This window comes from Meriones unguiculatus, chromosome 10 (genome assembly GCF_030254825.1).
Source record: "Meriones unguiculatus strain TT.TT164.6M chromosome 10, Bangor_MerUng_6.1, whole genome shotgun sequence".
NCBI classification, from domain to species: domain Eukaryota; kingdom Metazoa; phylum Chordata; class Mammalia; order Rodentia; family Muridae; genus Meriones; species Meriones unguiculatus.
In genome coordinates, this window is record NC_083358.1 from 33,258,302 (window position 1) to 33,285,959 (window position 27,658).

The 27,658-nt window shown below is 51.5% G+C and overlaps 1 protein-coding gene and 2 non-coding genes across 4 annotated transcripts; 2 read left to right on the forward strand and 1 right to left on the reverse strand.

Annotated features, from left to right (window-relative positions):
* Positions 1–766: 766 nt before the first annotated feature.
* Positions 767–849, forward strand: Trnal-cag (transfer RNA leucine (anticodon CAG)). Its single transcript has one exon. It is a non-coding gene; the product is annotated as a tRNA-Leu (tRNA).
* A 287-nt stretch (positions 850–1,136) lies between these two features.
* On the reverse strand, positions 1,137–1,219 carry Trnal-cag (transfer RNA leucine (anticodon CAG)). Its single transcript has one exon. It is a non-coding gene; the product is annotated as a tRNA-Leu (tRNA).
* Positions 1,220–8,577: 7,358 nt separating this feature from the next.
* On the forward strand, positions 8,578–27,613 carry Pllp (plasmolipin). Of its 2 annotated transcripts, none has more exons than XM_021655000.2 (4): positions 8,578–8,814; positions 23,393–23,566; positions 25,688–25,810; positions 26,794–27,613. In XM_021655000.2, exons 1-4 carry the CDS (start codon positions 8,680–8,682, stop codon positions 26,908–26,910), a joined length of 549 nt encoding a protein of 182 aa, XP_021510675.1. In that variant the 5' UTR covers positions 8,578–8,679; the 3' UTR covers positions 26,911–27,613. The 2 variants fall into 2 exon arrangements, with proteins under 2 accessions (XP_021510675.1, XP_060248182.1); XM_060392199.1 differs by lacking the exon at positions 8,578–8,814 and adding an exon at positions 17,438–17,584.
* The last annotated feature ends 45 nt before the right edge of the window (positions 27,614–27,658 follow it).

The following is a 27,658-nucleotide window of genomic DNA, read 5'->3' on the forward strand; positions in this document are numbered from 1 at the left end:
CAGCGCAGAGAGAGCTGAGCTCCTCCCGGGAGGAGGTCCAGGATAGCCATACACCTTAAAATAACACGGGGAACGCCCCACCCTGGGCTGAGACTTTCCGGTGCGTGAGCAAGTCTGAGGTTTGGGAAGAAGAGGGCGAGAAGGAACAGAAGATGGTGCTGCGCGAGGCGGGGAGGAGCCATGAGTCACGAAAAGACCCGAAGCGACCGACTGCACGGCGGTGCGGGGTGTGTGTGTGTGTGTCTGTTCTGCGCACCTACTGTGTGCCAGGCACTGTGTGGGCAACTAGGGACACGGCCAGAACCCGGATGAGACCGCGCCGCCGCGAGGCTCATCTAAGTTAGAGTCCGAAACCAACCAGTAACGCTGCAAATGGGAGGTTGTGGTTTTGACCGCCGTTAGGCAAAGGAGCTGCGACTTTATGACGTCACCGGGCCAGAGGCGCAGAGGCAGGCACCGTTAGCTGCTGCGACCTGGTTGCCACGTGCCAAACAGACACGAGGGTGGGGATGCAAAAAAAAGAGAAAAGCAAGGTTGCAGGCAATCCGAGGACACGAAGCTGGAGGGCACAGTTCGGTCACCCGAATCCGACGGCCGCGGGCCTGGTGCCTTCCGGCTTTTCCGACGGGCGGCGAGCGCCCTCTGGTGGCCACTGAGCGCACCGGGCAGGGCATTCTCTCCGCCCAGTGCGGAAACCACTCCTCGGCACGCATGCGCACACTGAGACGCTTACAAAGCGGTCCGCCTAGAACGGCGGATCCCAGTTGTCAGGATGGCCGAGCGGTCTAAGGCGCTGCGTTCAGGTCGCAGTCTCCCCTGGAGGCGTGGGTTCGAATCCCACTTCTGACAAACTGTAACTTTTTTTCCTTGCTCGCAATCTTAAACTAGGTAACCATTACTGACCTTTTATAACATTCTCTTCTTCGTCTTTTTAAATCCCGTTGCACACGATTTAAAATTATCTCCTTCCTAATACGTACTTCTTTGATTTGAAACTGTAAAAACAACTCAGGAGCGACGGACTGTGTGTCTGTGTGTCTGTCTGTGTGTGTGGAATGCGGTCCAGCCCAAGGGCAAGTCTCTAGTTTCCAGTTTTACTTTGAGAATTTGGGAGACGACAAGCAAAATACAAGTGTTGTCAGAAGTGGGATTCGAACCCACGCCTCCAGGGGAGACTGCGACCTGAACGCAGCGCCTTAGACCGCTCGGCCATCCTGACTTGGGAGCGGCAGGCTCGAGGGTTTCTCTTAAGTATGGGCTCTCTGTGACCTCTGCCGCTCCCCGCTCCCCCTTACATGCGCGCCCTCTCCTACCCACACGTACACACCCCCGCCGCCGCCGCCGCCGCCCGGCCCTGCCTCCGCGCCTCGGAGAACACACCTCCGCCCTCGGGGCCCTGAGGCCGGGGCGGCGGGGCTGCAGGCGGCCCAAGCTCCCGGGCCCGGGCCCACGGTGGCCGGACAGACGATGGGGCAGTGTGCGAGTTCGAGGCCAGCCTTGTCTACAGCGCTAGTTCTAGGGCAGCCGAGGCTACGCAGAAACCCTCACTTCTCCGTCGTCAGGCCAGGTGGGACGTACACGCCCTTAGCGGCTGAGAGGTGAAGAGAGGAGAACCGGATTCAAGGTTATCCTCGGTTACAGCCTCAGTTGCATCGTGAGGGTAAGGCCAACCCGGGCTACAGGATCCTGTCCTTAAAAATAAGCAAACAAACGAACAAGTCAACACCTGTGTCATCCTGGGAGGGTGACAAAGGACTAGCAAGCCAAAGAGGGTGAAGTTCCGGTCCAGCTTTCCCTACGGAGGGTCTGGAGAGACGGCTCAGGGGTTAACAGCCTTTGCTGCCCAGTGTGAGGACCTGAGTCCCGATTCCGAGAACCTACGCGAGGGTGAACCCCGGAGCCTGTGTGGCCATCAGTCCCGGTGTCCCTGCACTGGACAGGGGGGCTCTGGGGCCGACTAACCCTGAACACACAGCAGCTCAAACAAGGTGGACACACAGACACACAGACACACACACAGACAGAGACACACACAGACACAGACACACACACAGACACACACACAGACACACAGACACAGACACACATACACACACAGACACAGACACACAGACACACAGACACAGACACACACGCAGACACACACACACTCACACACACAAGACACAGACGCACAGACACACACACAGACACAGAAACACACAGACACACACAGACACACATACACACACTCACACACACAAGACACAGACACACAGACAGACACACACACAGAAACACACAGACACACACACACAGACACACAGACACAGACACACACACACACACACACACACAGACACACACACGCAGACACACACAGACACACACACACACTCACACACACAAGACACAGACACACAGACACACACACAGACACAGAAACACACAGAGACACACAGACACACACACACAGACACACAGACACAGACACACACACAGACACACACACTCACACACACAAGACACAGACACACAGACACATACACAGACACAGAAACACACAGACACACACACACACTCACACACACAAGACACAGACACACACACAGACACAGAAACACACAGAGACACACAAACACACACACAGACACACAGATACAGACACACACACACACACACTCACACACACAAGACACAGACACACAGACACACACACAGACACAGAAACACACAGACACACACAGACACACATACACACACTCACACACACAAGACACAGACACACAGACAGACACACACACAGAAACACACAGACACACACACACAGACACACAGACACAGACACACACACACACAGACACACACACGCAGACACACACAGACACACACACACTCACACACAAGACACAGACACACAGACACACACACAGACACAGAAACACACAGAGACACACAGACACACACACACAGACACACAGACACAGACACACACACAGACACACTCACACACACAAGACACAGACACACAGACACATACACAGACACAGAAACACACAGACACACACACACACTCACACACACAAGACACAGACACACAGACACACACACAGACACAGAAACACACAGAGACACACAAACACACACACAGACACACAGATACAGACACACACACACACACACACTCACACACACAAGACACAGACACACAGACACACACACAGACACAGAAACACACAGACACACACAGACACACATACACACACTCACACACACAAGACACAGACACACAGACAGACACACACACAGAGAAACACACAGACACACAGACACACGCACAGACACACACACACACACAGACACACACACAGACTCACACACACATACAGACACACACAGACACACACAGACACAGACACACGCACACAGACACACACACACACACACACAGACACAGACACACACACACTCACACACACAGACACACACACCAGCTCTCAACCCTCTGGAATCCAAGTTCCTGGGGCGCCCTCCCCTGGCAGCTTCGGGCACAACATGCGTGTGACCCGCAGACATATTCTCAGGCAAAACACAGAAAATGAATAATAATTTTTACAAACTCAACTCAGTATGTATAATAATCCCATTTTCTGTGAAAGTAAATAAGATGTTTTCAATGATCACGTGTAAGTCTCTCTATTTCTGTATAGATCCACCAGTGAAAATTTAAAAAACAGAAAGAAAGATCTGAGAAAAGTCATCCAAGGCTTGGCAGCCATTTATTAAAGGGCAGACATGGATCTGCAGAGAGGGCTGTGAAGGGCAATGAAACACGTGAACGAATGAATTAAAAACTAATAATTAAATTGGAAAGAGCCAACCCCACACCATCAGCACAAATATGAGAGCGGCCAGTATGTGCTAGCTGGAAACTTAGAAGCCCAAAGAAAGAGCCCTGTAAGTTTCTTAGAACTGAAATGTAATTGTTGCCAGGCACGGTGGTGCACGCTTGTAATCCCAGGGCAGGCGGATCTCTGTGAGTCCGAGGCTAGCCTGGTCTACAGAGCGAGTCCAGGGCAGCCAAGGCTACACAGGGAAACCCTGTGAAATAAAAAAAGAAGGAAGTTAATGTAATCGTTAATTAATTTAGTGCTACTGTCCTTCAGTGACCTGTTCTGTAGGTGCTGTCTCCTCACAGCGTCTCTCAGCACTCTTAGCTGGCCTTCTTGTCTTTGTTCAGTGCGTGCGGTGTAAAGTGCAGGCGAGACACAGGGAGGCCAGAGCAGGACATCTGCTTCCTCTCGAATTACTCTCCGCCTTGTTGCTTTGAGACAGGTCTCTCCCTGAAGCCAATTCTCGTTTCATTGAGCTCCAGGGATCTGCCTGTCTCCAACCGCCCCGTTTCGGAGCCGCAGTCACTGATAGCCATGGCCAGATTTTTGCCTGGATGCAGGGAAATCAAATCCAAGTACTCTTTGCTTGCACAGACAGTGCTCTTCTGTTTTTTGTTTTGTTTTGTTTTAAGATTGTCTACTTTAATTAACCAATTAATTAGGGTTTTTTGTTGTTGTGACTTTGGTTTTTGAGGGTCTCTGTAGCCCTGCTGTCCTGGAACTCATAGACCACACTGACTTCAAGCTCACAGAGAGCTCCCTGTCTCTGCCTCCCGAATGCTGGAATTAAAATCATGGGCCACTATTACCCTATTGACAATTTTGAGTCAAGGGCTTTCTATGTTTCCCAGGCTGGCCTAGAGCTTAGGTAAATTCCCCTGCCTCAGTCTTTCAAATAGTTGAGAATACAGGCCCTTCACTAGGCCTGGCTCCTGGACTGCTGTCTATCTGCTCTGTGAAAAATCCCAGTGTCCTGATGGGCCCAGAGTAGGGTTTGGCCAGAATAGAGCCCTGTGCACAGCTGCACAGGGGACAGGGGCTGGCCACAGGTGTTCTGGGGGAGCAGAGACCATCCCTGGGAAGACAGTCAAGCCAGACCCCGAGCTGTCTGTCTGTCTGTCTCTGCCGTACATTCCAACAATCCAGAGCCCACTGCCTCTGTGTAGATCTGGGTGGGCAGCTGGGCCCAGCCCAGCTCAGATGCCCTCCCACTTTTTCTGGCAGCTGACCCAGTGCTCCACGATGCCATTTGAAAGGAATGAGAGTGGGATTAACCAAACGACAGAATGCAAACCAAAGGCAAAACAAAAACACACTACTGCTTTAGAATCTGCCTCAGAAACAATCCCCTTATTGTTCTGTGTCATAATAAAGTTAAGGGCCCACCCCGGCTTTGCTCGAAACTTGGACTGGTCTCTGGGTTACAGTTTTGCAGCCACTGAAATGCACTTCTCATTTTCAGAGTAGCTGCTTTAGATTGTGTGTGTGTGTGTGTGTGTGTGTGTGCATGTGTGCATGCATGCAAGAGTCTTAGGTGCATTAGGGAAAGGGGTTTGAGTGGGTAACGGGTTAAACCAGCATCATTCTGTTACAGTTCCAAGATCTTGCGTTTGTTTTGTTTTTGGTGATGCTGGTGTTTTGTTGTTGTTTTATTTGTGTAGCCTTGGCTGTCTGTCCTGGACTCACTCAGATTGTTAGTGACTGAATAAATATTTAAGACCTCTTATTTAAGAAGATTGAACCGTATTATCTGATGGACAATTTAGTACATAAGATGGACAAAAGCCCTAGGTAAGATGCTCAATCTTCATTCAGAAAGGTAAATGAGATGGACATCAGAAGAGGGAGAAAACAGGGAACAGGACAGGAGCCTATCACAGAGGGCCTCTGAAAGACTCCACCCAGCAGGGTATTAAAGCAGATGCTGAGACTCATAGCCAAACTTTGGGCAGAGTGCAGGGAATCTTATGAAAGAAGGAGGAGATAGAAAGACCTGGAGGGAACTGGAGCTCCACAAGGAGAGCAACAGAACCAAAAAATCTGGACACAGGGGTCTTTTCTGAGACTGATACTCCAAACATGGACCATGCAGGGAGATAACCTAAAACCCCTGCACAGATGTAGCCCATGGCAGCTCAGTATCCAAGAGGGTTCCCCAATAATAGGAACAGGGACCATCTCTGACATGAACTCATGGGCTAGCTCTTTGATCACCTCCACCTTAAGGGGGAACAGCCTTACCAGTCAACAGAGGAAGATAAAGAAGCCAATCCTGATGAGACCTGATAGTCTGCGGTCAGATGGAAGGGGAGGAGAACCTCCACTATCACTGGACTGGGGGAGGGGCATGGGAGAAGAACAGGGAGAAAGGGAGGGTGGGATTGGAAGGGAATAGGGGAGGGGGCTACAGCTGGGATACAAAGTGAAGAAACTGTAATTAATAAAAAAATTAAAAAATTTAAAAAAAGATGGGCAAAAGATGGAGAAAGAGAGATCCTGTGCACAAGAAAAGAAGAATGGAGGATACCCAGAGAAGTTAGGTTGGGTACCAGAATCCTACTGATGGCTCACCTGTAATCCCAGCATGTGGAACCTGAGGTAGAAAGAATGCCAAAACATGAAGCCATACTAGGCTACGAGCAAACCACCTGTCTCAAAACAAAAAGTGAAACATACACACAACAACAACAATGAAAACTAGAGCCACGGGGGGGGGGGGGATGAGGGAGTGGGATACAGCTGGGCTACAGAGTTAACAAAATGTAACTAATATTAACAAAAAAATTAAAAACAAACAAACAAACAAAACAAAACAAAACAAAAACCTAGAGCCACAGACGCTGCCTGGCCTCAGGACACCATGACTCTGGCCCCAGGACTCTAGCTGCTTTTGGGTAGCTAGCCTCCATAACTAAGAAAGAGGAAACTTTTGTTACTTTAAAACCTTGAGCTTGTGATAAGTTGTCTCAAGAAACCCCAGGGTAGGACGGTCATCACACAGCCTCTGTGACCTGGCCCTCCCCGTGGGGACCAGTCTCACCATCATGTGTTCTGCTCCAGTCAGGTCCCCCCCCCCCTCTTTCGGTTTCTCTGATTGCCTAGGTTGGCTCTGTCCCAGGGCCTTGGCGCAGACTAAGCCCCTCACCTAAATAGGTTTCCTCCTACTCACAGGTTCCGGCCTCTGCACACACGTCACCCCCTCTGACAGGTCTTCCTTGTCCCCTGTGCTGGCTAATTTTATGTCAACTTGACGCGAACCAGAGTCATCTGAGAGGAGGGAACTTGGATGGAGAAAGTGCCTCCATAAAGCCCGGGCTGTGGGCAAGCCTGTAGAGCATTTTCTTAGGGAACCTGTGGGAGGGCCCAGCCCATTGTGCGTGGTGCCATCCCTGGGCTGGTGGGGCTGGGTTCTAGAAGGAGCAGGACAGAGAGAGCAGGGCCGTGAGCAAGCAGCACCCCTCCCTGGCCTCCGCAGCAGCTCCTGCCTTCAGGTTCCTGCCCTAACTTCCTTAGATGATGAACAGTGAGGTGGAAGATTAAGCCAGCAAAGCCCTCCCCTCCTCAACCTGCTTTCGGTCGCGGTGTTTCATGCCAGCGGCAGCAACCCTAAGACAGCCATCCTGTCGTCTTAAAGTCTCCTCCTAGCCACCCTGTCTCATCCCCGTTTGATTCGGTCACAGCAGTGGTTGCCATCTACCTGGGCTCATTTTTCCTCCCTGGTCTATCAGTGGTCACTTACTGCTTGTCTCACAGGGACAGCGGGACCCGCGAAGGCGAAGGCCTGGTCTAGCTCTATCTGGTGACGAGTGCACAGGGTCTGTGCAAACCTCTGCGGCTTCGCGTGTCTGCGCAGGTGAGAAGGTTTTCAGGGCACACAGCGGCGACATCCGGCATCACCTCCGTCTCCAGGGCAACCCTCCCTGGCACAGTCCCAGGTTTCCGCCGGGACGTTTTGTGTCCTCAGATAGTTCTTCGAACTGAGCACCTGCACACGCTCTAGGACAGAGAGGGAGCCAATGCTCAGCCATTCTGGATGGTCAGTTACTGCCTGCGACGCTGTGCAGTGCTGGGAACTGGCCCCCAAACCAAAGAAGCACGCTGTCGTGTAGCTCCGTGCCCCCCCTTTTTGTATTTTTAGCACCCTAATAGCTGGGATTAGTGTGTGCCACTAGACTAAGTTTTTGTTGGTGTGTGTGTGTGTGTGTATACAAGGTCTCATGTACCCCAGGCTAGCCCAAGATAATCCTGACTTGATCTTCTTGACCTCTCGGTGGTGCTGGGATTACAGTCATGCGCCCCTCTGCCCGTTGGTCGGGTTGTTTGGAGACTCCCTTGTTGGCGCCTCACCCTGTAGCCCAGACAAGCCTGGAATTCATTATGTAGCCGGGCTAGCCCTGCATTCTCTGTGACCCCCCTCTACGCCAGTCCTGAGAGTTCAGTGAGTCATCCCGCCTGGTTTGCGGTTTCCGTTTGGAAAGAAACCGGCCTCGGTCTAGAAAGGACAGTCTTCCTCTTCGTACCCCTGGTCTGGATAGACCTCTCCCCGAGGGGTTATCCACAGAGACCCGCTCAAGGACCCAGCACCCTAGAGAGACCGAGCCCGCGGACCTGGAGGTGGCTCTCTAGAGCAGCCAGGGGCGCCGAGGGTTAAGGGGCGGGGTCTCGGGGAGGGGTGTGGCCTCGGGCGGAGCGGGGCGGGGCGTCTCGCACCTGTCGGTTCTGCCCCGGGATCCCTCGCAGCGCCCGCAGTCGCAGCCCCGGAGCAGGGCCGGGAGCGCGGCCGGGTCGTCGTAGGTTCGCGATCGCCATGGCCGAGTTCCCGTCGAAAGTGAGCACGAGGACCAGCAGCCCCGCGCAGGGCGTGGGCGCGTCTGTCTCGGCGCTGCGGCCGGACCTGGGCTTCGTGCGCTCCGCCCTCGGGGTGCTCGCGCTGCTGCAGCTGGTGAGCGGGGTAGCTCGGGGACTGGATGGGGGACTCTCTGGGGAGTCTCTGGGGACGCACGCTCCCGAGATCGCCTGGAACCTCGTACCTCGGGACGCCCGTACGACATCCCCGCCAACACGACACGTATCTGTATCGCGTGGAGGGGACCCCGCAGCCCACCCGGCTGCTTCCCGCGGCGACATCGCTGCTGAGATCGCCGCGTTCCTCTGCCCGTCAGTCTGTCCCTTTCCTCCTGCCCTGCCCCCTTTTCCCTGGACCGTGCCCTGGCTTTCTTCGCCGGGCAAAGTCCACTGTCCGCCTCTTCGCTCTCTCCAGCCACTCAGTGCAGCCGCCCTGAAACCCTCCTGGACAACGCAGGAGAGCGTGTGCGCTCCCTCCAGGGCTCTAGCCCCAGGCCCACGGGTCGAATCTCCTGCTTTGGGCTGTAGAGCTTTGCGGGAGTCCAGAAGCCACCTGCCTGCCATCCCCAGGTCTCTGTGCAGGCCCCAGCTGAGGACCCAAGGTTTGCAACTTCCCACTGTGTGCATTTTGAGGTGTCAGCTGCCCTTATGGAACGGTCCCCACTGACCGAGGTCCACTGCAGTGGGCATAGGGTGGCACTGGAGGTGTTCTTAGATCCCTTTCATCCCCCCCACCCCCCAGTGGGCACATAGAGACAGGCTTCCAGGGCCGGGCTGTGGAGTCCGGAGGCCCACTGCTGGGACTAGGTCCTTCCTGCCCCCCCAGGGAAGCGGCCACCTCCACCTGGGGCCTGTTGCCTTGGTTTCTGGGATTTCTGGTGTTCCTCATGAGCCTTCACCCTTCATCCTTCCCCATCTCTTGCCTGGGTTTGTTTAAAATTCAGATTCTTGGGCCCCACCCCCCCGAAAAAAATGTGAAATTGCTCTTCGAATCTCCGGAAATGCGGCAAGAAATTTGCATCTTTAAAGTCTGCTTCGGGAGTGGTTTTTGGATATCGTTTGGTTTTGATAAGATCGGGGAGGGGTGGCATGATGCCCTCTTCTGGGACCAATTTAAATCTGCATCGGTAGACACCATCAACCCAGGAGTGTCGGGCTCTTGGTGATTGGTTTGTTTGCTTTGTGTTTTGTTGTTGATGTTGTTTTTGAGTCAGGATCACATGTAGCCCAGTCTTGAATTATTCCTGTAGCTGAAGCTGGCTTCAAAGTCTTTGTGTCACTGAGGCAAGCCTTGAACTAGATCTTCCCAAGTTTTGGGATTACTCTCTGGGGTTTCTGTTTGGGCTCTTTGAACCTCACATCTGAGGGTCAGCTCTGGGCTAGCCTGGGAGGAGCTAAATGACTTGTTGAAAGGGACAGAGAAGAGAGAGGTCAAGTCTGGTCTAAGAAGGCTTCCATGTGGGCCAGAAGGATAACTTTTGAGCTGAGCCTTCAGCGGACCGGGAGGCTGGGGTAGGGCCGGGAATGGTGTGGGGGCTGCAGATGGCTGAGTTGAGTGGAGGTGGAGAAAGTAGCCCACGGGCTGAGCCTTGCTGGTCTAGCCAGGAGCCCAGCCGCATAAGCTCCTAGGGCAAGAACTGTGGTCTGGGTTGTGTTGGTGGCCATTAGGGTGTGAGGCAATCGGTTCCTTGTACCCCCTAGCATCTTCCCCATTTTAGTTCCACTGACCTCACTTGGAGACTGAACCAGACTGAGTCTGCTTGTCTCAGCCGCTGCTTCCTAACAAGTTTCTGTGGCAACCTGCTACTCCACTGGGGCCAAGATGGGGGAGGGGCAAGGCAGGCACCATTCCTGCTGGGAAGCCACAGTGGCACACTGGAGGCTGGTCTAGACCTCTTCGGCTCTGTGTCTTTTGTTTCTTTTAGACAAAGTCTCTCTAGGTTGCCTTGGCTATCCTGGAACTCACTACAGGTCAGGCTGACCCTGAACTTGGTGCTGGGATCAAAGGTGCGTGAGCCATCCTAACCAGATTTGACTAGGATTTTCTCTTAACAGAGGACAAGACAGAGAGGGCTCAGAAGTTTCTTTCTGACCACTCCCTGAGATCAGTCTCTGGCCCCTCCTCTTCATTACTGTATTGGTTTGCTCTTACAGTGTGAGGTGTGTCATTTTAACGGATGTGGAAGAGACCTCGAGCCTAGTGCCTGCCCCTGGGGATCAGGGAAGGCTGCTTGGAGAAGGCAGTGACTGAGAAGACAGAGCTTCTTGCTGGCCAGGTTGAGCTGTATCCCACGGTAGAGAGGGTCCCGCAGTGATGGAGAGATGAGTGAGTAGGAGGGCCAAGCTTCCGGAGCAAAGTGTTGTTCTTCGTCTAGCTTGGCATTTCATCTCAGTCCACAGACATACTACCCCATAACCTTGCCCATCCCCATCTGACTCCAGGAAGAACATCAGATGATGCTGTTAATCGTTAAAACAGAGAGTTAGTGTGTTTCTAAAGCCTGGTGGTTTAGAGAGAGGAACTGGCTTGAGAGAGCTATTGAGAGACATTGCCCGGCTGGAAACCTTCACGTTTAAAATGCTGGTTCATGGCTGAGCTCCCTAGTAATGTAAGTGAAAGGAGAAACACCAATCTTCACAACCAGCTTCTAAACCGGCAAACACGTTTGACCTAGAAACGACTCTTTGTGCTACAGTTCTTTGTGTGACGAGGGAGTGGAGGGACGCTGGAGGGTGTGGCTGATAGGTGCCCTTGGTGTATCCTAATGACTTTAGAAAAAACTGTGAAGAACATGGGGAGGTGCCCATCTTTTCCTTCCTTTTGTTTTTCTGTTTTGAAACAGGGTTTCTCTGTGTAGCCCTGGCTGGCACAGAACTTGCCAGGCTGGCCTGGGACTCACAGAGATCCTCCTGTCTCTGCCTTCCCAGTTCTGGGATTAAAGGTGTGTACCACTGTCGAACAGCTGAAGTGCCCACTTTTTTTTTTTCCCCAAGTTTAACACCGCCCTCCCCCAGCTTTGGGACAAAGGATGATCTTCCCTGGGACTTAATGATAAACTCAGAGACACTTGAGGAAAGTCACATGGCTTGGGGGGCAGCAAGGCTTACACGCAGAATTTGCACTAAGATTTGGCTGTCTGAAGGCTGGCTCCATCTATTTTTTCTGTTGCCTCTGTTTGGGGCATCTGGGGTTCCTAGGCTGCTCTACAAGAGAAGGATGACTACTTTAGGAAGGGAGACTCAGCCCTTTTGCAGGGGACTTCCTGGCTGAGGTGAGTTTTTTTTTTTTATGAATGGGGCTTTAGAAGAAGGTTCTAGCTGGGTACGATGTCACTCCGGTGCTGCTGAGTGGGAGGCTTCTGAAGCAGGAGGATCACAAGTTTGAAGCCTGAGCTAAAGAGTAAAACCCTGTTTCAGGGAGTGGGGCTGGGGGCAGGTGGGGAGGGGAAAGAAGGGGTTCAAGAGAGACAATGGATTAAGCCCTGATGCTTAGGGCAGGAGGGCATGGATGCCCTGAGGGAATGGGGGTGTTGGCATTGAGCCCTTTCTAGCCTTCCTGTTAGGATGGGGCAGCCACACAGTTCTGTTTTTAAGTAAACACACAGATTAGAGGCCTCCTCTGCCACCATAGTGCTCCAGTGTATCTTTGAGAACACTGGCTGATTGTAGGCCTAGAAGCAGAGGTTTGGGTTCAAATCCAAGCTCTGCCTCTTTCAACTTGGGATCCCAGGGAAGTTCTTGACTCTCCCCTCCCCTATGCCTCAGCCTTACATCCATATCTGTGAAACAGTGTTGGCAGAGAAGTGGTGCCTGCTAAGGGCTTAGCCTGGCACTCGTTTATATGAAGGTAGGCTTCACTAGGCCCTAAGATCCTAGGGCTCTTAGGCAAGCTTGAATGTTTCTGGAGACAAAGAGCTCAGCTCCCAAGATTCCCTTCATCCTTCTGCTCTTGGGGACACGAGAAAGCTCTTCTTGATGATTCTGGCTCTATGTCAGTCCCAGCAGGCAGGCTGGCTTCTCTCCACGGAAGGACAGGACAAGGCCCTAAAGAGCCCTGACTTCCAAGAAGGGCCTGCTGTGTTGCTGCGCAGATGTGAGCAGTGGCGGGTGGGGTTGGGATGACAGTGTTGGGAGTTTCCTTAGACTGATCTGAGGCTCTTTGGTAGCCTCAGTGGAGCCTGCGGGTTCCTGTGCCAAAGCCACAGGTGCCCTGCATGGCTCATTCCCACCAATCCTGCTCAATGGTGGGCAAGAGTGGGATAGCTTTAGGAATTCGTTCGTAATTACCTAGAGAGTATATAGATGTTTTTTCCTTAGGAAAAAACAAAGCAAGCAGATTTTGAGTTCAAGGCTAGCCTGGTTTCCAAAGCGGGTTCCAGGACAGTCAGGGCTACCTAGAGACAGGTTTTTCAAACCTGTCTTGAAAAACCAAAACCAACCAACCAAAAATCCTAGCCAGGTATGGGGTGTGTGTGTGTGTGTGTACCCCAGCATTAAGGAGACGAGAAAACCCAAGGCAAACTCAAGGTCAGCCTGAGCTGCATTGACCCTATCTCAACAATACAAAACAACAACCCTCCCCAAGAAAAAAACCCTAACCAAATAAATACATAAATGTGCAGATAGTGCTAAGGTTGTCCTCAGATCCAGGTCCTCTCCCTATGAGGGCAGCTATTTTAGAGCATTTTTAGTGCTTTTTCTGTGCCTTTAGGAAACATTGATGGTCTTTGGAGCAGCTCTCTGTTACCAAGCTACACAGCCCAAATAGTAGAAAGACCAGAACCGACTCTGGCAACTTGCCCTCTGACCTCCATATGTGCACCGTGGTAGGTGAATGCCATTGCATGTCACATGCTTGCCCACAGTAACATGGATAAAAGCCAGTGATAGTTTTCCGGTATGTCTGTTGGGAGTGGGGGCCTGAGAACTGGGTGAGAATCCGCCTGTCCAGCTGCAGTTTTGACACTGTGGTGTTTGTTATGTTTAATTTTAACACAGTCACTCCCAGCCCTCTTTCTCACTTTTTTCAGTCTTGGGACAGTGTCCCTAAGTTGCCCGAGCTGGGCCTGAATTTACAATCCTCTTGCCTCAGCCTCTCAGGAGAAGACAGGCCTGTGCTACCTACCACACCCTGCGGCGCTTGGGGCCAGGATGAGGATTGCCAAGTGACCTCCATGAAGGTCATGTCTGTGCCCTAGCCCCTCCCACAGCCACCAGGGCTGGAGAAATGACACACTTTTGGACATACCCCGATCTGATAGGCAGGGCTGACAGATCCGTCAGTGTGTGGTGCTAGTTTGTCTCTACCCTCTTAGGATCAAGCATAAACTTTAAAGAGAAAAATGTCCCAGAGTCCTCTGTGTGCCCTCTGCGGAACTGCTGGACTTTGCCTCTGGCCTGTTGCAGAAGCTCCAGGAAATTTACTGATAGTGTTTTCTGTTTGTTTGTTTATATTTATTTATGTGTTTGCTTATTTTCGTTTTTGAGACCTGGGCACGGGCACAGCCTGAGCCTGATCTTGAACTCGTAATCCTCCTGCTTTGATCTTGAACTCAATCCTCCTGCTTTCGTCTCCCAAACAGATTACAGGAATTCTGCCACACCTGGCCCTCTCATGCTGTTTGTTTCAAAGTGTGAGTTTTGTTATCACTGAGAGTCCCCTCCTTTATTTCTCTCTGGCTTCTAGAAATTGAGTCAAAGTGAGACCTTTCCTTGATTCAGTCATTGAGAAGGTCTGTGCTGGCCGGGCAGTAATGGTATATATCTTTAACCCCAGCACTCAGGAGGCAGAGGCAGGTGGATCTCTAGAGGCCAGCCTGGTACACATTGAGTTCCAGGAGAGCCAGGGCTACAAAGACAAACCCTGTCTCAACCCCCCACCCCCAACACCCTCAAAATAGAAGGTCTGAGTTTGGTCATCTGTGTTAATCACAGCCGGAGCATGTCCTGGAGACAACCTCAGTAGCTTTTCCAGTGGATTGACCTACTAGAGTTCCCTCTTTTCCGTAAGGACACATTCTGAGCCTAGGCTGAGCCTTGGTCGGATACAGTTCTGAGGTAGCTGTGGTAGAGTTCAGTTTATAACCGAACACAGCAGGGGATTAACAATAATAACAAAGTGTAGCAATGCACTTTGATGAAAGAGTTTTAAAACTTAGGAGGAGGGCCAGGCTAGGGTCATGCTACTTTATCCCAGCACTCAGAGGACAGAGGCAGGCAGATCTCTGCAAGTTTGAAGCCAGTTTGATCTACACAGTGAACCCCAGGCCACACAAGCGCTCCCCGCCCCCATCTCAAAAACCAAAACCGATGTCTAAATAATATGAATTATTATTTAAATTCAATATTATTTATTCATTTGTGTCTGTGTCTAAGTGCACAGGCAAGCCACAGCATGAGCACAGAGGCCAGAGGACAACTTGAGCTGATTCTCCCCTTCCACCATGTGGCTCCCAGAGCTCAAACTCACTTCGTTGGGCCTCGAGGCAGTTGCCTTATTTGCTGAGCCGTCTCACTGTAGCTATGAATGAAAAGCCAGATACACACAGGGTGATGCATGTTTCTTTATCCCAGTACTCGGGAGGTGAAGACAGGAATGTCAGACATTCAAGCCTCTTTTATGTAGTTGAGTTTGAGGCTAGTCCCTGCTCCATGAGTTCCTGTTTTCAAACAAACAAACATGATTTTTAAAAGGTTTTTTAGCTTTCTTTCGTGTGCATTCGTGTTTTTCCTGCATGTGTGTCTGTGAGAGTGTCAGATCTTGGAGTTACAAACGGTTGTGAGCTGCCATGTGGGCGCTGGAATCTCTCTAGCCCAAACATGACTTTTTTTTTTTTAATGTAATATATTCTGACTATAAATAACTGAAACCTCACAAAGCAAAACTGTGTTTGGTTAAGGAGGGGCTGCTGTGGGAGGGGACCCCTTCTGTCTGTAGAATTATAACATTGCTACGCACGAGTGCAGTTAATTTTATGACTTCTGTTGCAGTAGACAACCCATATCCTCACTTATTGGTGATTTTAAAGTTTCCTTTATATTTAGCTTAGTTAGGCAGAGTATACAGATTCATTGTGGGGCCTATAGGAAGAAATCTGGGTCTGTGATCATCCAGCCACAGACATAAGATCTACCTGTCTGGAGCTGGGACTGTATGTGTATATACATGGGGTCTGATTGCTGTACAGGGAACCACTCTTGAACTTGGCCAGGTATAGTTCATTTTATTATTACATTGTATTTACTCTTTAGTAGTTTATTTTTTTTTTACGTGAATGTGTGTGGATGTGCGTGTGCATGCACACACCACAGCGCGTGTGGAAGTCAGAGGGCAACTTGTGGAAGGTGGTTTTCTTTTCACCATGTGGGTCTCAGGTGTGGAACTCAGGTCACTACAGCAGGTGGCAGGCACCTTTACCCAGAGCCACCTTGCCAGCGTTATAGGACTTATTTCAAAGTTATAAAACAAGCAGAGCATGCTAGTACATGCCTGTGGTCCCAGCTGTCAGGGGGCTAAGACAGGCTTGTGAGCTCAAGGTCAGCCTGGGCTACACAGGGCATACCAGCCATCTTGGGTGAGTAATGGGACCCTGCCTCTCAAAAACAAGATTAACCAGTGAACAACCACTAAGGATTATTTCCAAATAAATGAAAATGTTGGGAAGTGGGGAATTACACTTGTTTGTGGCAGTGTCCAAAGCTTTGAGTTGAGGGGTGTGGGTGTCTATCAGGCCCAGAGAGGGGAAGGCACTTTCCTCAGGACACCCAGCAGTGAGTGTTGTGTTCAGGACTACTGGCTGGGTACCTTGGGAGTTTTCCCTAGTCATCTGTAAGCAGAAAGTGACCTCTGTTTCAGGAAAGGGCCAGTCCACATTTGTACACATCCTATGTACCAGGTGATTGCCATATCTCTGGCCGTGGTGGCTGGGCTCTGTCCATCATTCTCTTCATGGTTGCTGTGAACCTAGGTGGGGGTGTTTTCCTTGGCAGCCCTGATATGATCAGAACAGGGCTCTGGCTTTTGCTGCTGGGCAGCTGGGCAGGGTGAGCTTCTCCTGTTTGCTCAGGGAGGAGAGGCAGGGTGGAACACCAGGGTCTCCAAGTGAGGACAAAGACAAAGGTCAGTCAGGACCCGGCAAGCGGGCTGCAAGATTGGGCCTGCTCGGCAGCTCGGCTTTGACTGTGTCTGACACCAGGTGAACTCTTCCTCTTCTGGGGCAGGGGTGAGAGGGAAAGGGGTTAGGGGATGGGCACCAGCCCCTCCTGGGAGTGGAGATAGGAGAGATATGCTGAGGCCATGCCCTGGGAATGAGGAAGGCCTTGCCCCTGGCTGTATAGCCAGATCTGTAGGCTCTACTGGGCTAAGAGATTCACAGGCTGCGATAACTCCCCAGCTCCGGCATCCCAGACAGTGATAACTTCTGCAAGCACTAGTTTCCAGGACAATGTCCCCACCTCCCAGGGGTCAGCACTAAGAGAAAGAAAGTCTACCCCTAGGGGAGGCACCCCTCCCCCCATATGAATGTTCTTAGGCCAAAGCTTCATTTATATAAGAAAGCTTCGCCTTGCCATTAGCTCATTCAATTTAATTAGTCACTTCTAAAGAGTCAGTTTCTCTTCTGTGAAATGAGCTGATGCTTCTCTGGGAGAAAGTTGGGCTCAGAGAGAGGACAGCCCAGGAGTTGAGGTGGCTTGGCCAGCTGGATGCCAGACTATGGCTTGGAGCAGTAAGTACGAGGAGAGCTCTACCTGGACCTTCTGAAGCAGAATAAGAACTTCCTGAGATGTTCCTCATGGCTGGGGAGACCGAGGCAGACATTATGGAGACCCCCGGGGAAGAGCAAGGAGTGGAGTGGAGACCGGGTGCTGTAAGTTTCTGGAACCCTTTGCTGGGGAACCAGAAGAGAGGGAGGGAGGCGTGGGAGCCTCGGAACCTGCACACTCCTCACGCGCCTGGAGGTGACAGGAAGGAGACCTGCATGGTCTGCTGCAGAGGGCAGTGAGACAGGACACTATCCTGTGCAGTCCAGGGTGCTTCAGATTTGTGGCATCCCTCCTGCCTCTACTTCTCAAGTGCCAGGATTGCAGATGTGTACCACCAGCTTGGCTGGGAAGCTTCTAAGCTACCAGGGACACTCGGGGACCATGTGGTTGAAGATATTTCAGGTCCGAATCAGCCATCAGCACACTCGTGGGCTTGTGCGTTTTTGTGTGTGTTTGTGTGTGTATGATCTTTTGTACCTCCGGGATTTAACCACTCTTCTGAGACCTATTTGCAAGTAGCACGTTGCAAGCTGCATTTGGAAAACTGTGATGCTGCCGACCACCCTGCTGTTGTCCCTGAACCTGGAACAGCCTGGCACAGAAAGGGCCCTGGGAGAGTGTGCACCACCTGAGTGACTTAGTGCGGTTCCTTGTGTGCCTGTTTCAGACAGAGAAAGGGACAGTCGGGTGGCTCTGGGGCTTCCTAGGGATCTGGACACGATGGACTCAGTGTTTTAGAATGCTTCCTCTCCCATGCAGGAATTCCAAGGTGCCTCCTCCAGCCCTCCTTTGGCACAGAGATGGGTGGTGTGTGGTGGTGGTGGCCAACCCAGGCGCCTGGAGCCTCTGTCTCTTGCCCCTTTGTCTCTTGTGACACAATGGGTGACTTTTTGTCTCCATAAAGTCCCTTTCAGTGTAGGGAGGAGGGCCAGGATGGGGGTGGAGGCTGGGCTAGGCCAAGTTCTGAATGTCCTCAGCTGCCTAGCTGTGCCCTGAGTGAGAGGGAACCCCAGGAAGGGTCGTGTGGACACTCTGGGGCCTCAGTTTCCTGGTGGTGTGGTGGGGAGCAGCCACTGAGGAATGTGAAAGACTTGGCGCCACTGCTCTCAGGGTCCACCCTGCTCTTTCAGTGGTCTGTGCCCACCCTTCACTCTTTCTAAAACATTTGGCTTTAAACACTAAAGATATCACAAAAGTAAAAACAAACAAAACCCCAAGACATCTCACACACCCTTCAGGACTTAGCAGCTCTGATGGGAGTGGCTTCTGACAGGATCCCTGCCTAGCTTGTCTCCCAACGGCAGCCTTTAGCTCAGCCCGCCATCAGCCCCTTGGGGCCTGAGTGTCAACCTCTAGGCAGGATAGCTCTCCTCTATCCTATCTGGAAGCTCCCTCCCTACACGGCTGCTTTCCTGTGTTTTAACTAAATCACACAACCACACCCTTCTCTCCCCCAGGCACACCTGCCTGACACAGCTGTAGGGTAAGCAGAGGCATTCCTGTCCCTGAAACCCTCAACCCTACCCCCAATACCCCCCCCAAAAAAAACCCCTTCATTTGCCACAGATGGTTAGGTGTGTCTCCTAAGGCCATATAGTGAGTTGGCTTGGGTCTGACAGTGTCTAGAAAGTAGAGATAGATGGACACTGAGGTCAAGATAACCCAGAATGCCAGAGGTGGAACTGTATTCTCTTCTAGAGTGCCCCATGATTCTCTCTGTCCCCTTCCTCTTCACTTCCTCAATCCTTATCACGTTACCAGTGAAAGATCTTCCTCTGCCCCTTACCCAAAAGTGTCCCTCCTTCTGGCCCCCTCCTCACCTGAGTTTGTTCCCACAGCACCCGCCCCGTGAGCATGTGTAATGGACCAGTTTATGCTTTTGATCTGGCCCTACTTGCTGATGTGGGAGCACCTTGATGTGGGGGCACCCTGACACGGAAGTGCTACTACAATGGAGGGCTGTGAAAAGGGGCACCCAGGGGCAGACTGGTCATGCTGGAGGGATGTGTGAGCTACCTGAGACATGTTCTGGTAGAGGTCATGGGATCAAGGAGTAGAATTAGGGACTTTGGCTTCATTCTCTGCTTCCCACTACCTGCTGCCCTTTGCTACCCATGAAGAGTGTCCCCCCACCCCAGGCCAAGTCAAGGCTTCTGGCACTTCAGCTAGAGTGAGATCTGCACCAGGTGGCATTTCATTGAATCCCAGGGGGTCCTGCAGCTTCTGGAACCTCTCTGGCAGGACCATCCAGGTCAGTCAAGGAGTCAGTAAAATACCCAGGCTGATGGCTTAGGGACCAGGAGAAACCAGTTTGTTGGGTTCTAATAGAGGAATGGACCTTCCTTGTTCTAGGGTGGAAACCAAGTCGGCTTCCTGGGCTTGGAGCCAGGTGAGAGAGCCCAAAGGGACACAAATTTCTCCTATCTACTGCTTTATCTCTATTATGTTTTTACTGAGCTGGAAATCAGGGGTGGAGTGGGACAGGGTGGGGACACCTGTGTTCCTCCAGCCCTGCCCTTGGAGGGGGCTGACACATCTTGCTTCCTCCATCCCTCAGCCACTGCTTTCTCACAGCTCTGACAAGGCAGGGCTGGGTTCCGGGCTCATCCACCTTTTACCTAACGAGTACAGTATGGCTCCCGAGCAACTTGTGGGAACTTGGCAAGGCAGCCTAGATTGAGGGTTATTGGGAAGTCAGTGGTACAGGAGAGGGAGCTTGTACTGAGTACCTGGTGGCCCCTGTGCTGACGCCTGTGAGTGACAGCATTGTAGGGGGGCAGGGTGTAAACATGCACGGGCCTTTTCAGGAGTGTCAGTTGGATGGCTTTTCTAACTTTCTTTCAGATGGTGGGAACCAGCCAAGCCACTGGCAGGGTGGGAGACAGGGAACCTATTGCTGACAGTCCCTAGGAGGCCCACCTTCCCACTTTTCTCACCTGAGAAGCTGCATGAGATGTCATTCCAAGGAGACTTCATTCTCCTGACAGAAATGACCTCATCCCACTCTGGGGTTTTGTGGCCTTCCTAGTGTGTCTATTTGAGGCACAGTGGTTTGGGCTGGAGAGTAAAGGGTGTGTGGGAGCCAGGCGTGGTGCCACATACTTGTACTGTAATGAGAAGCAGAAGCGAGAGTTCAAGGCTGGTCTGGACTAATGAGACCTTGCCAAGAAAGGTGGGGGAGGGGAGGGATGGCAGGGAAAAAGGTGAGGGTGAGGCCTATTCTAAGATATCTCTGTGTGTGTGTGTGTGTTTATTTTGTGTTTGTGTAGGCAAGGGGATGCCAAAGTGATCAGGTGGAGGTCAGAGGACAACTTTCAGGAGGAGTCGGTTCTCCTACCATGCTGGTTCTAGAGATCCGACCCAGGTCATCAGAATTGGTGGCATGTGCCTTCACCCAATGAGCCATCTTCCTGATGGCCCTTGAGTTGTAATTGAATGAGGGCTAGCTTCCAGTTTAGCATGTGGCCACACTGTCCCATCTTCTTCACTGTAAAGTGGGCACAGGAGCCAACCCCCAGGCCTGCTTATGAAGGTCAGAGGCAAGAACCGATGGCAGGGTGCTGTGTGACATGGGGTGTCTGAGGCTAACCCTAGCTGGGGAGAACAAGCATAGAGCCTGCTTTGGCCTGGACACTGCTGGGCTCCTGGGCATGCTCAGCTTCAGGCTGTCCTTGTCCTTACCCTGAGTATTATTCCAAACCAAAGAAACTTCCTTGTGGTCTTTGGTGGGGTGGTTTGGGAGAAGGTGGATGGCAGAGCCCCAGCACTGGGTCTCCGCTGGTAAGGACCTCTCTTTTAGATATCTGGGAACTTGAAACTGGACTGTCAGCAGAGTGGGGAGCAGTCAGGGGACCAGCATCCTGAGATCTGATCCTAAGATCTGACTGAAAGTGGTCTCAACCTTGGGCTGGGGCCGCCGGCTTACATGCTGTGCAGGCAGAGGGAGGAACAGTCCTGTGTCTTAGTCAGCAATGGAGGCTTTCTCCAGAGCCACAGCAGACTTCTACACCCATGGCGGCAGGGTTCCAGACAAGAGACGGGTGGCTGTCCCCAGCCTAGAGATCCTTAGCCAGCAAAGAAGAGGCTGGGGAGGTCTAGGACAGTCCTTGGGCCTTCCCTAGGCTCCTTGGGCTGTGCTCCTACAAGTCTATGTGTGGAATTCTCTGGGTTTGGTGCTGTGTGGTGCGACTCCAGGAGAAAAATCACACAGCAGCTGACCATTGCTCCCATGGGTAACAGTGAGCTTAACCCACAGGCTTTGAGGTGGGTAGTCATCTGAGGTGCGTGTGGTCCCTGTGCTGTTACAAATGAGGTGAGGAACACAGCATTGTGCAGGGAGAAAGGGGAACAGGTTTTAAACAAAGTCCAGGCCATTAGTTTCAACATACTCAGCCAGGGATTTGGGGATGTCTGGCCATCCTGCCAGCAAGGGCACAGTGCAACAGACAGTCCTCGGTGTTCCTCTGTGAGACAGAATGGTAACACCTGTAAAAGAGACAACTGGGAGTTAGGGGTGGTGGAGAAGGAGGGGTGTTAGACTGGAGGACTCAGAGCCCTGGGGACAGTCTCTGTTGAGCCAAGAAAAGCACATAGACTGTTCCTATTTGTGCAAAGGATGTTCTGGGAACATGATTTTTTTTTTCCTTTTTCAAAGACCCCATGGCTCAAGGGAGGGAGGAAAGGGCCTGTAAGGGACTCTATTCTTTTTTTTTTTAAAGCTACACTTTTATTATGTATGCACACAAACACTCTTATGTGCACAAGCTTGTATCTGATGACAACTTGCAGAAGTTGGCTCTCTCTCTATCATGCGGGTCCCAGGAACCAAACAGAGGTCACAGTCTTGGTTGCAAGTGCCTTTATCCTCCGAGCCATCTCTCAGTCCCTTCTTCTCCTTCAAAATTTTATTTAAAGCCAGGCATGGTGGTGCACATCTTTAATCCCAGCATTCAGGAGGCAGAGGCAGGTGGATATATCTGTGAGTTCCAGGCCAGCCTGGGCTATATAATGAGATCCTGTCTCAAAAACCAAAACAAACAAAACGTTCCCCAAGTTTTAAAAACTTATCACTACTGTGTGTGTGTGTGTGTGTGTGTGTATGTGTGTGTGAACGTGGAAGTGGAGGGGTTTACCTTAGGCTGTCCAACTTGACAGCAGGGAAATTTAGCAGATGAGCCATCTCACAGTCCCCAGAGGATAACATTTGGGAGTAGGGTCTTCCCTTCCACTGTGGGTTCTGGAGGATGACCTCAGGATGTCAGGTTTTCAAGCTTGAGCAATAAATCCTGGTACCTGCTGAGCCATCTGAAAGCACCCCTAGTCCCATTTTTTGTTTTTTGTTTTTCTTTTTCAGACAGGGGTTCACATGACTCAGGCTGGCCTGTAACTCAGTAGGTAGATGTTGGCCTTGAACTCATAAGTTTCTTGCTCTTCCCTCCAGTGTCAGGATTATAGGTATCAGCCTCCAGGCTCGGTTTCCAGCAGGGTTTTTGTTTGTTTGTTGTTTTGTTTCTGCACCTATAACAAAGTTGAGGTTCCCACTTTGTCTGGGGACATGAGGAAGGGCCTTATGTCACACAGCACAGTGGGGATTGAAGAGGGGGAAGAGTGGCCAGGCAAGGTCCCCAGCATAGAGGTATACAGCAGGAGCCAACTCAAGGTTTCTTTTAAAAAGCCTTTTTAAATCGTGTGTGAGTCTGGGCATGCTCCATTGCCACAGTGAACACACGGAGGTCAGAGGACAACTTTTGGTAGTCAGTTTTCTCCTTACACCTTTGCGTTCCAGGTGTCGTACTCTAGCTGTCGGGCTTGTGGCGAGCTCTTTACCCTCTTAGCTATCAGAAAGGAGGCCAAGGCCTGGGTCTCCAGCTGGAGCTGTGGGGCTCTGAGAGACTCCCTTTGTTTTTCCCTAGGTGCTGGGGCTGCTGGTATGGGCCCTGATTGCTGACACCCCATACCACCTGTATCCTGCCTATGGCTGGGTCATGTTTGTCGCTGTCTTCCTGTGGCTGGTGACAATCGTCTTCTTCATCATCTACCTGTTTCAGCTGCACATGAAATTGTACATGGTGCCCTGGCCATTGGTGGTGAGTCTGAGGCAGGGGAAATGTGTGGCTCTGGGCTGAGCCCTCTTGCCTCTTAATGACTATTATAGGACCTCTTGACTTTCCATAAACGTGAAATGGAGGGTGAGGGGGTGGTTGCATTGGTATAGAGATCCCCTGAAGATCTACCTGAAGAGCTGGGGTGGGAAGGTGTGTTAATAACGGAGGTGAGCGTTTGACTTGGTCCTGGGAAGGGACCAGCAGCAAGGGATGGTTGGCTGACAGCAGATGCCCTTTGGAATCTTGACCACCTTAAGGGTGGTCAGAATTGAACTAGGAGGTGTGGGCTTACCAGCATGGATACCAGCTGCCTTCAGAAGGCTCCGCAGCTCTGGGTGCCCAGGATTGTCTCAGGCCAGCTTTCTCTGATTAGAGGAAGCTCCCTGGCCAGACACAGAAAATGGCTAGAATTTTTCTGGAACCCGGAAAACCCATGCAGCTGTGTCTGAGCCTTTTAGTGAGCACAGAGGCACATGACTGTAAGACAAGTGAGGCTGGGACTAGGCAGCAATTGTTTGCAATTCAATGCCTGTTTAATTGGAGGAAACGTGAGTCATGCTGAGACAGAATGGGTTTGTTAGACTCCTGTATCGCTGGCCAGAGCCCGGCAGGGGTCCATAGTGGATCCCAAGCACTCTGCACTCAGGTTCCCTGGGTTCTGGTCACGGTACTTGGGGACATAATTTGGGATTGAGGTGGTACCAGCTGGATCCCCGGCTAAGGGTCTAGCCCCCTTCTGAATATTCCTGGGCCTCCAAAGGAGAATCCTGCAGGGTGGGAGACCTCTGTCTCTGAGACGAGGATGGGGTTCCAGCTCAGCTTTCAGTGAAGGAGGCCATTTGGGTGCTGTTTTTGGTGCTGCTGGGCTGAGCTGGGAGAGGAGCTGGGTGATGATCCTTCTTAATGCTGGAGACTGCCAACCCTTGAAAGGGCCAGGCAGGATGGAATAGTGAACTGGTCCAGGAACTTAACATGGACCTGGCCCCGAGGAGCTGCCTCTGCCCAGCTTCAGCCTTAAGGGGATACGGCCCATTGATGCCAAGCCTTGAGATATTTAGTCTGTTCTAGTGGTGCTGGGGATCAAACCCAGGGCCTCACAAATTCGGGACAAATGCTCTACCACTTGTATGCCCAGCCCTGAGATTGCTTATTTCTTTTTTGATATGATTTTGATGTGTAGGCCAGGCTGACCTGAAATTCATGGTCTGCTGCTTCTACATCTGGATGTGCTGCTTCCCATAATCTGGTATGCCCAGCTTTAAGGGCTTTTTGTTTGTTTTGTATTTTGTTTTGAGACAGGATTTCTCTGTAGCCTTGGCTGTCCTGGAATTCACTCTGTAGACCGGGTTGGTTTTAAACTCAAAGGTCTGCCTGCCTCTGCCTCCTGAGTGCTGGGATTACAAGTGTGCTCTACAACTGCACAGTTTGTTGTTTTGAGACAGTAAATATCTCACTATGTAGATCAGGTTGGCCTCAAATCTGTAATCCTCCTGCTTCTGTCTCTTAAGAGTACTGGGGATTACAGGTATGTATTGCCATGCCCAGTAGCCTTGAACATTTTTAATATGAAAAAAAGTATATGAAATAGTTTTCATGTGAAATCTAATTTTTAAGTGTTGGCAATTAAAAAGCGTATAGCACAAGGAATGTTCGAAGAGCATCAGTTTGGAGATAAGAGCTAGCCACAGGAGGTATGGAGCAGGCCCAGCTGCCAGCTGAAGGTTCATATCCAGTCTTCTTGGTGTCTTATACCGATTCCCTAAGGTCCTGGCCCTGGTATTTTGCCCTCCAATTTAGGATGCCAAGGGAGTCATAGATTCTCTCCCACTGGGGAGAGGGACTTGGAACTCCATCCATCCTAGTGCTAGACACAATGCCAAGTGCTGATGAGGTTATAGGGAGAGCGTGGGTATGGCCGGCAGTGTGGCATACATGGAGAGGCCTGCATTTCCTTAGCTGGTTAGGAGTGGCAGAATTGCCTGGCAGGCTGGCACTGTCCTGCCCCAACACTTCAGGCCTTCCTGCCAGGGCCTTTTTGACTCCGCTTCAGGGGTGATGATGTTCCCTGTGGATGCTTTATACGTTCTCTCCTTTCTCCTACAGTTAATGATCTTTTTTGTCGCTGCCACCATTCTCTATATTACTGCTTTTATCGCCTGCGCCGCAGCAGTGGACCTGACATCCCTGAGGGGCTCACGACCCTATAACCAGCGCTCAGCTGCCTCTGTAAGTATGTTCCCAGGGCTCCCGCCTTCTGCAGGGGATCCAGCCAGCCACGCCTGTGTACACACAGGCTCCTGTCTGAGTAGTCACTGCCTGTTTGCTAGGTGGAGCTCAGCCTTGCTCAGTCTTCCTTAGTGAACAGCAGAGCCGGAGGGAACCTGAGCCAGAGTGCTTGGGATTCATTGTGGACCCCTGCTGTGCCACACTCATTTGCTTCCAGTGTCACCTTGGTCTGGCTGTTAATTACTACAGACATTCCAGTTTTTTGTTGTTTTTAAATCTCTTACAAAAAGCCCGAACTTGAGCCGTGTCAAATGGCCATTTATACTCCATCCACAAGGCCCTGTATATGCTTTGCTCTAGAGAGGCAGTGCCTATGGGTTTTCAGACAAGAAAACTTGAGGTCATGTCCAGGACAGGGTAGCCCTTGGTGTCTTCCCTCTTCCTGGTCAGAGTGGTTTTAAATTTAGTTGAACTCCCACTTGGGAACTGGGACCTAAGTGCCAGAAAAAACACACATCTGCATATAGAGTACAAACCGGTTTGGAAAACTCCTGAGAGCTTTGAGTAGTTTTGCTGATTGATTTGGTTTCTAATTGTGGGCCTGGAACCGAAGGGCCTTGTGAAGCAAGGCAACCATGCTACCTCCGGGCTGCATCCCCAGCCCTGAATGTTACTTGTGGACACTGATATGGTGTGTAAAGTTAACCCGTGGTCACTTCTCTTACGGAGAGCAGTTGGGACACTATGGTTGCCCCGACACCAGCTGACATGTCTGGCCTGTGTGTTTCTGTTGCCCTGACCCTTAGAACATAGTGGCAGCTGTGTAGTGTGTGGCTGCCAGAACAAGTGGTTCTGATTCTGATAAAAGCTGCCGCTCAAGCTTTTATCCCCAAGTCCATCAGAGGTCTGCTGTCACTGTCCCCATGTGGTTTCCTTGCTCTCTCTGACTGACCACCTTGGCATCTTCTCTTCTCCCCTGCCAGTTTTTTGCTTGTCTGGTGATGATTGCCTATGGAGTGAGTGCTTTCTTCAGCTTCCAGGCCTGGCGAGGAGTGGGCAGCAATGCAGCTACAAGTCAGATGGCTGGGGGCTACTCTTAAGCCAGCTAAGCCGTGGCCTAAGCTGCTGCTGGGTCTTAGCACAGGGTCATCACCCAATCTTACCGGACTCAAGCTCTCCAGCACTCCAGAGGAACAGGCCCAAGCTGGCACGGATGGGCTGCCAAGAGCCAGCAGTGGGGACATCCTACCCACCCCCCCTTATTCAGCAGAAGGTGACGGGGGATGTGGGCTCTCATGGCTCTGCCTTGTCAGAGGACTTCAGTATCCCAGGCTGGGCCACCCTTCTCACCAGCACTAAATGCACTAACAGACCTCCAGCCTCCAACCTGCCATAGTATAAACCTAACAAAACAACCGATTACCTTTGTTCCAGGAGAAGCTAAGCAAAGCCCAGGGGCTGTGCTGGTCCCACCCTCCTCATCCCTGCCCCACGCCAACGTGTCACCTTATAGAGGCTTTTATAGGAAGAGCTGGGATTTTGGACTGGACTATTTCAGTTGGTCCCAAGCAGTTTCCAACAGCGGCACACCTCGCCACTGTCCCCTCCCTCTCGTGTGACTCTCCCTTTGGGAAGGCTAGCATCAGTGTAGGCTTCCCCCAGGCTGCTGATTAGACACAGGGGACTTCAGGGAGTAACAGAGGGAAGCAGGGCCTTGCCTGGTGAGTTGTCATGGGGTTGGTGGTGACTCGTTTGGGATTATTTTTTACAACTTAAATAAAAATCAAAGTGTCTATCTGAAAAGGTATTAGCATTCATGGTCTTAATTGTTTGCTAACATTTTAACTT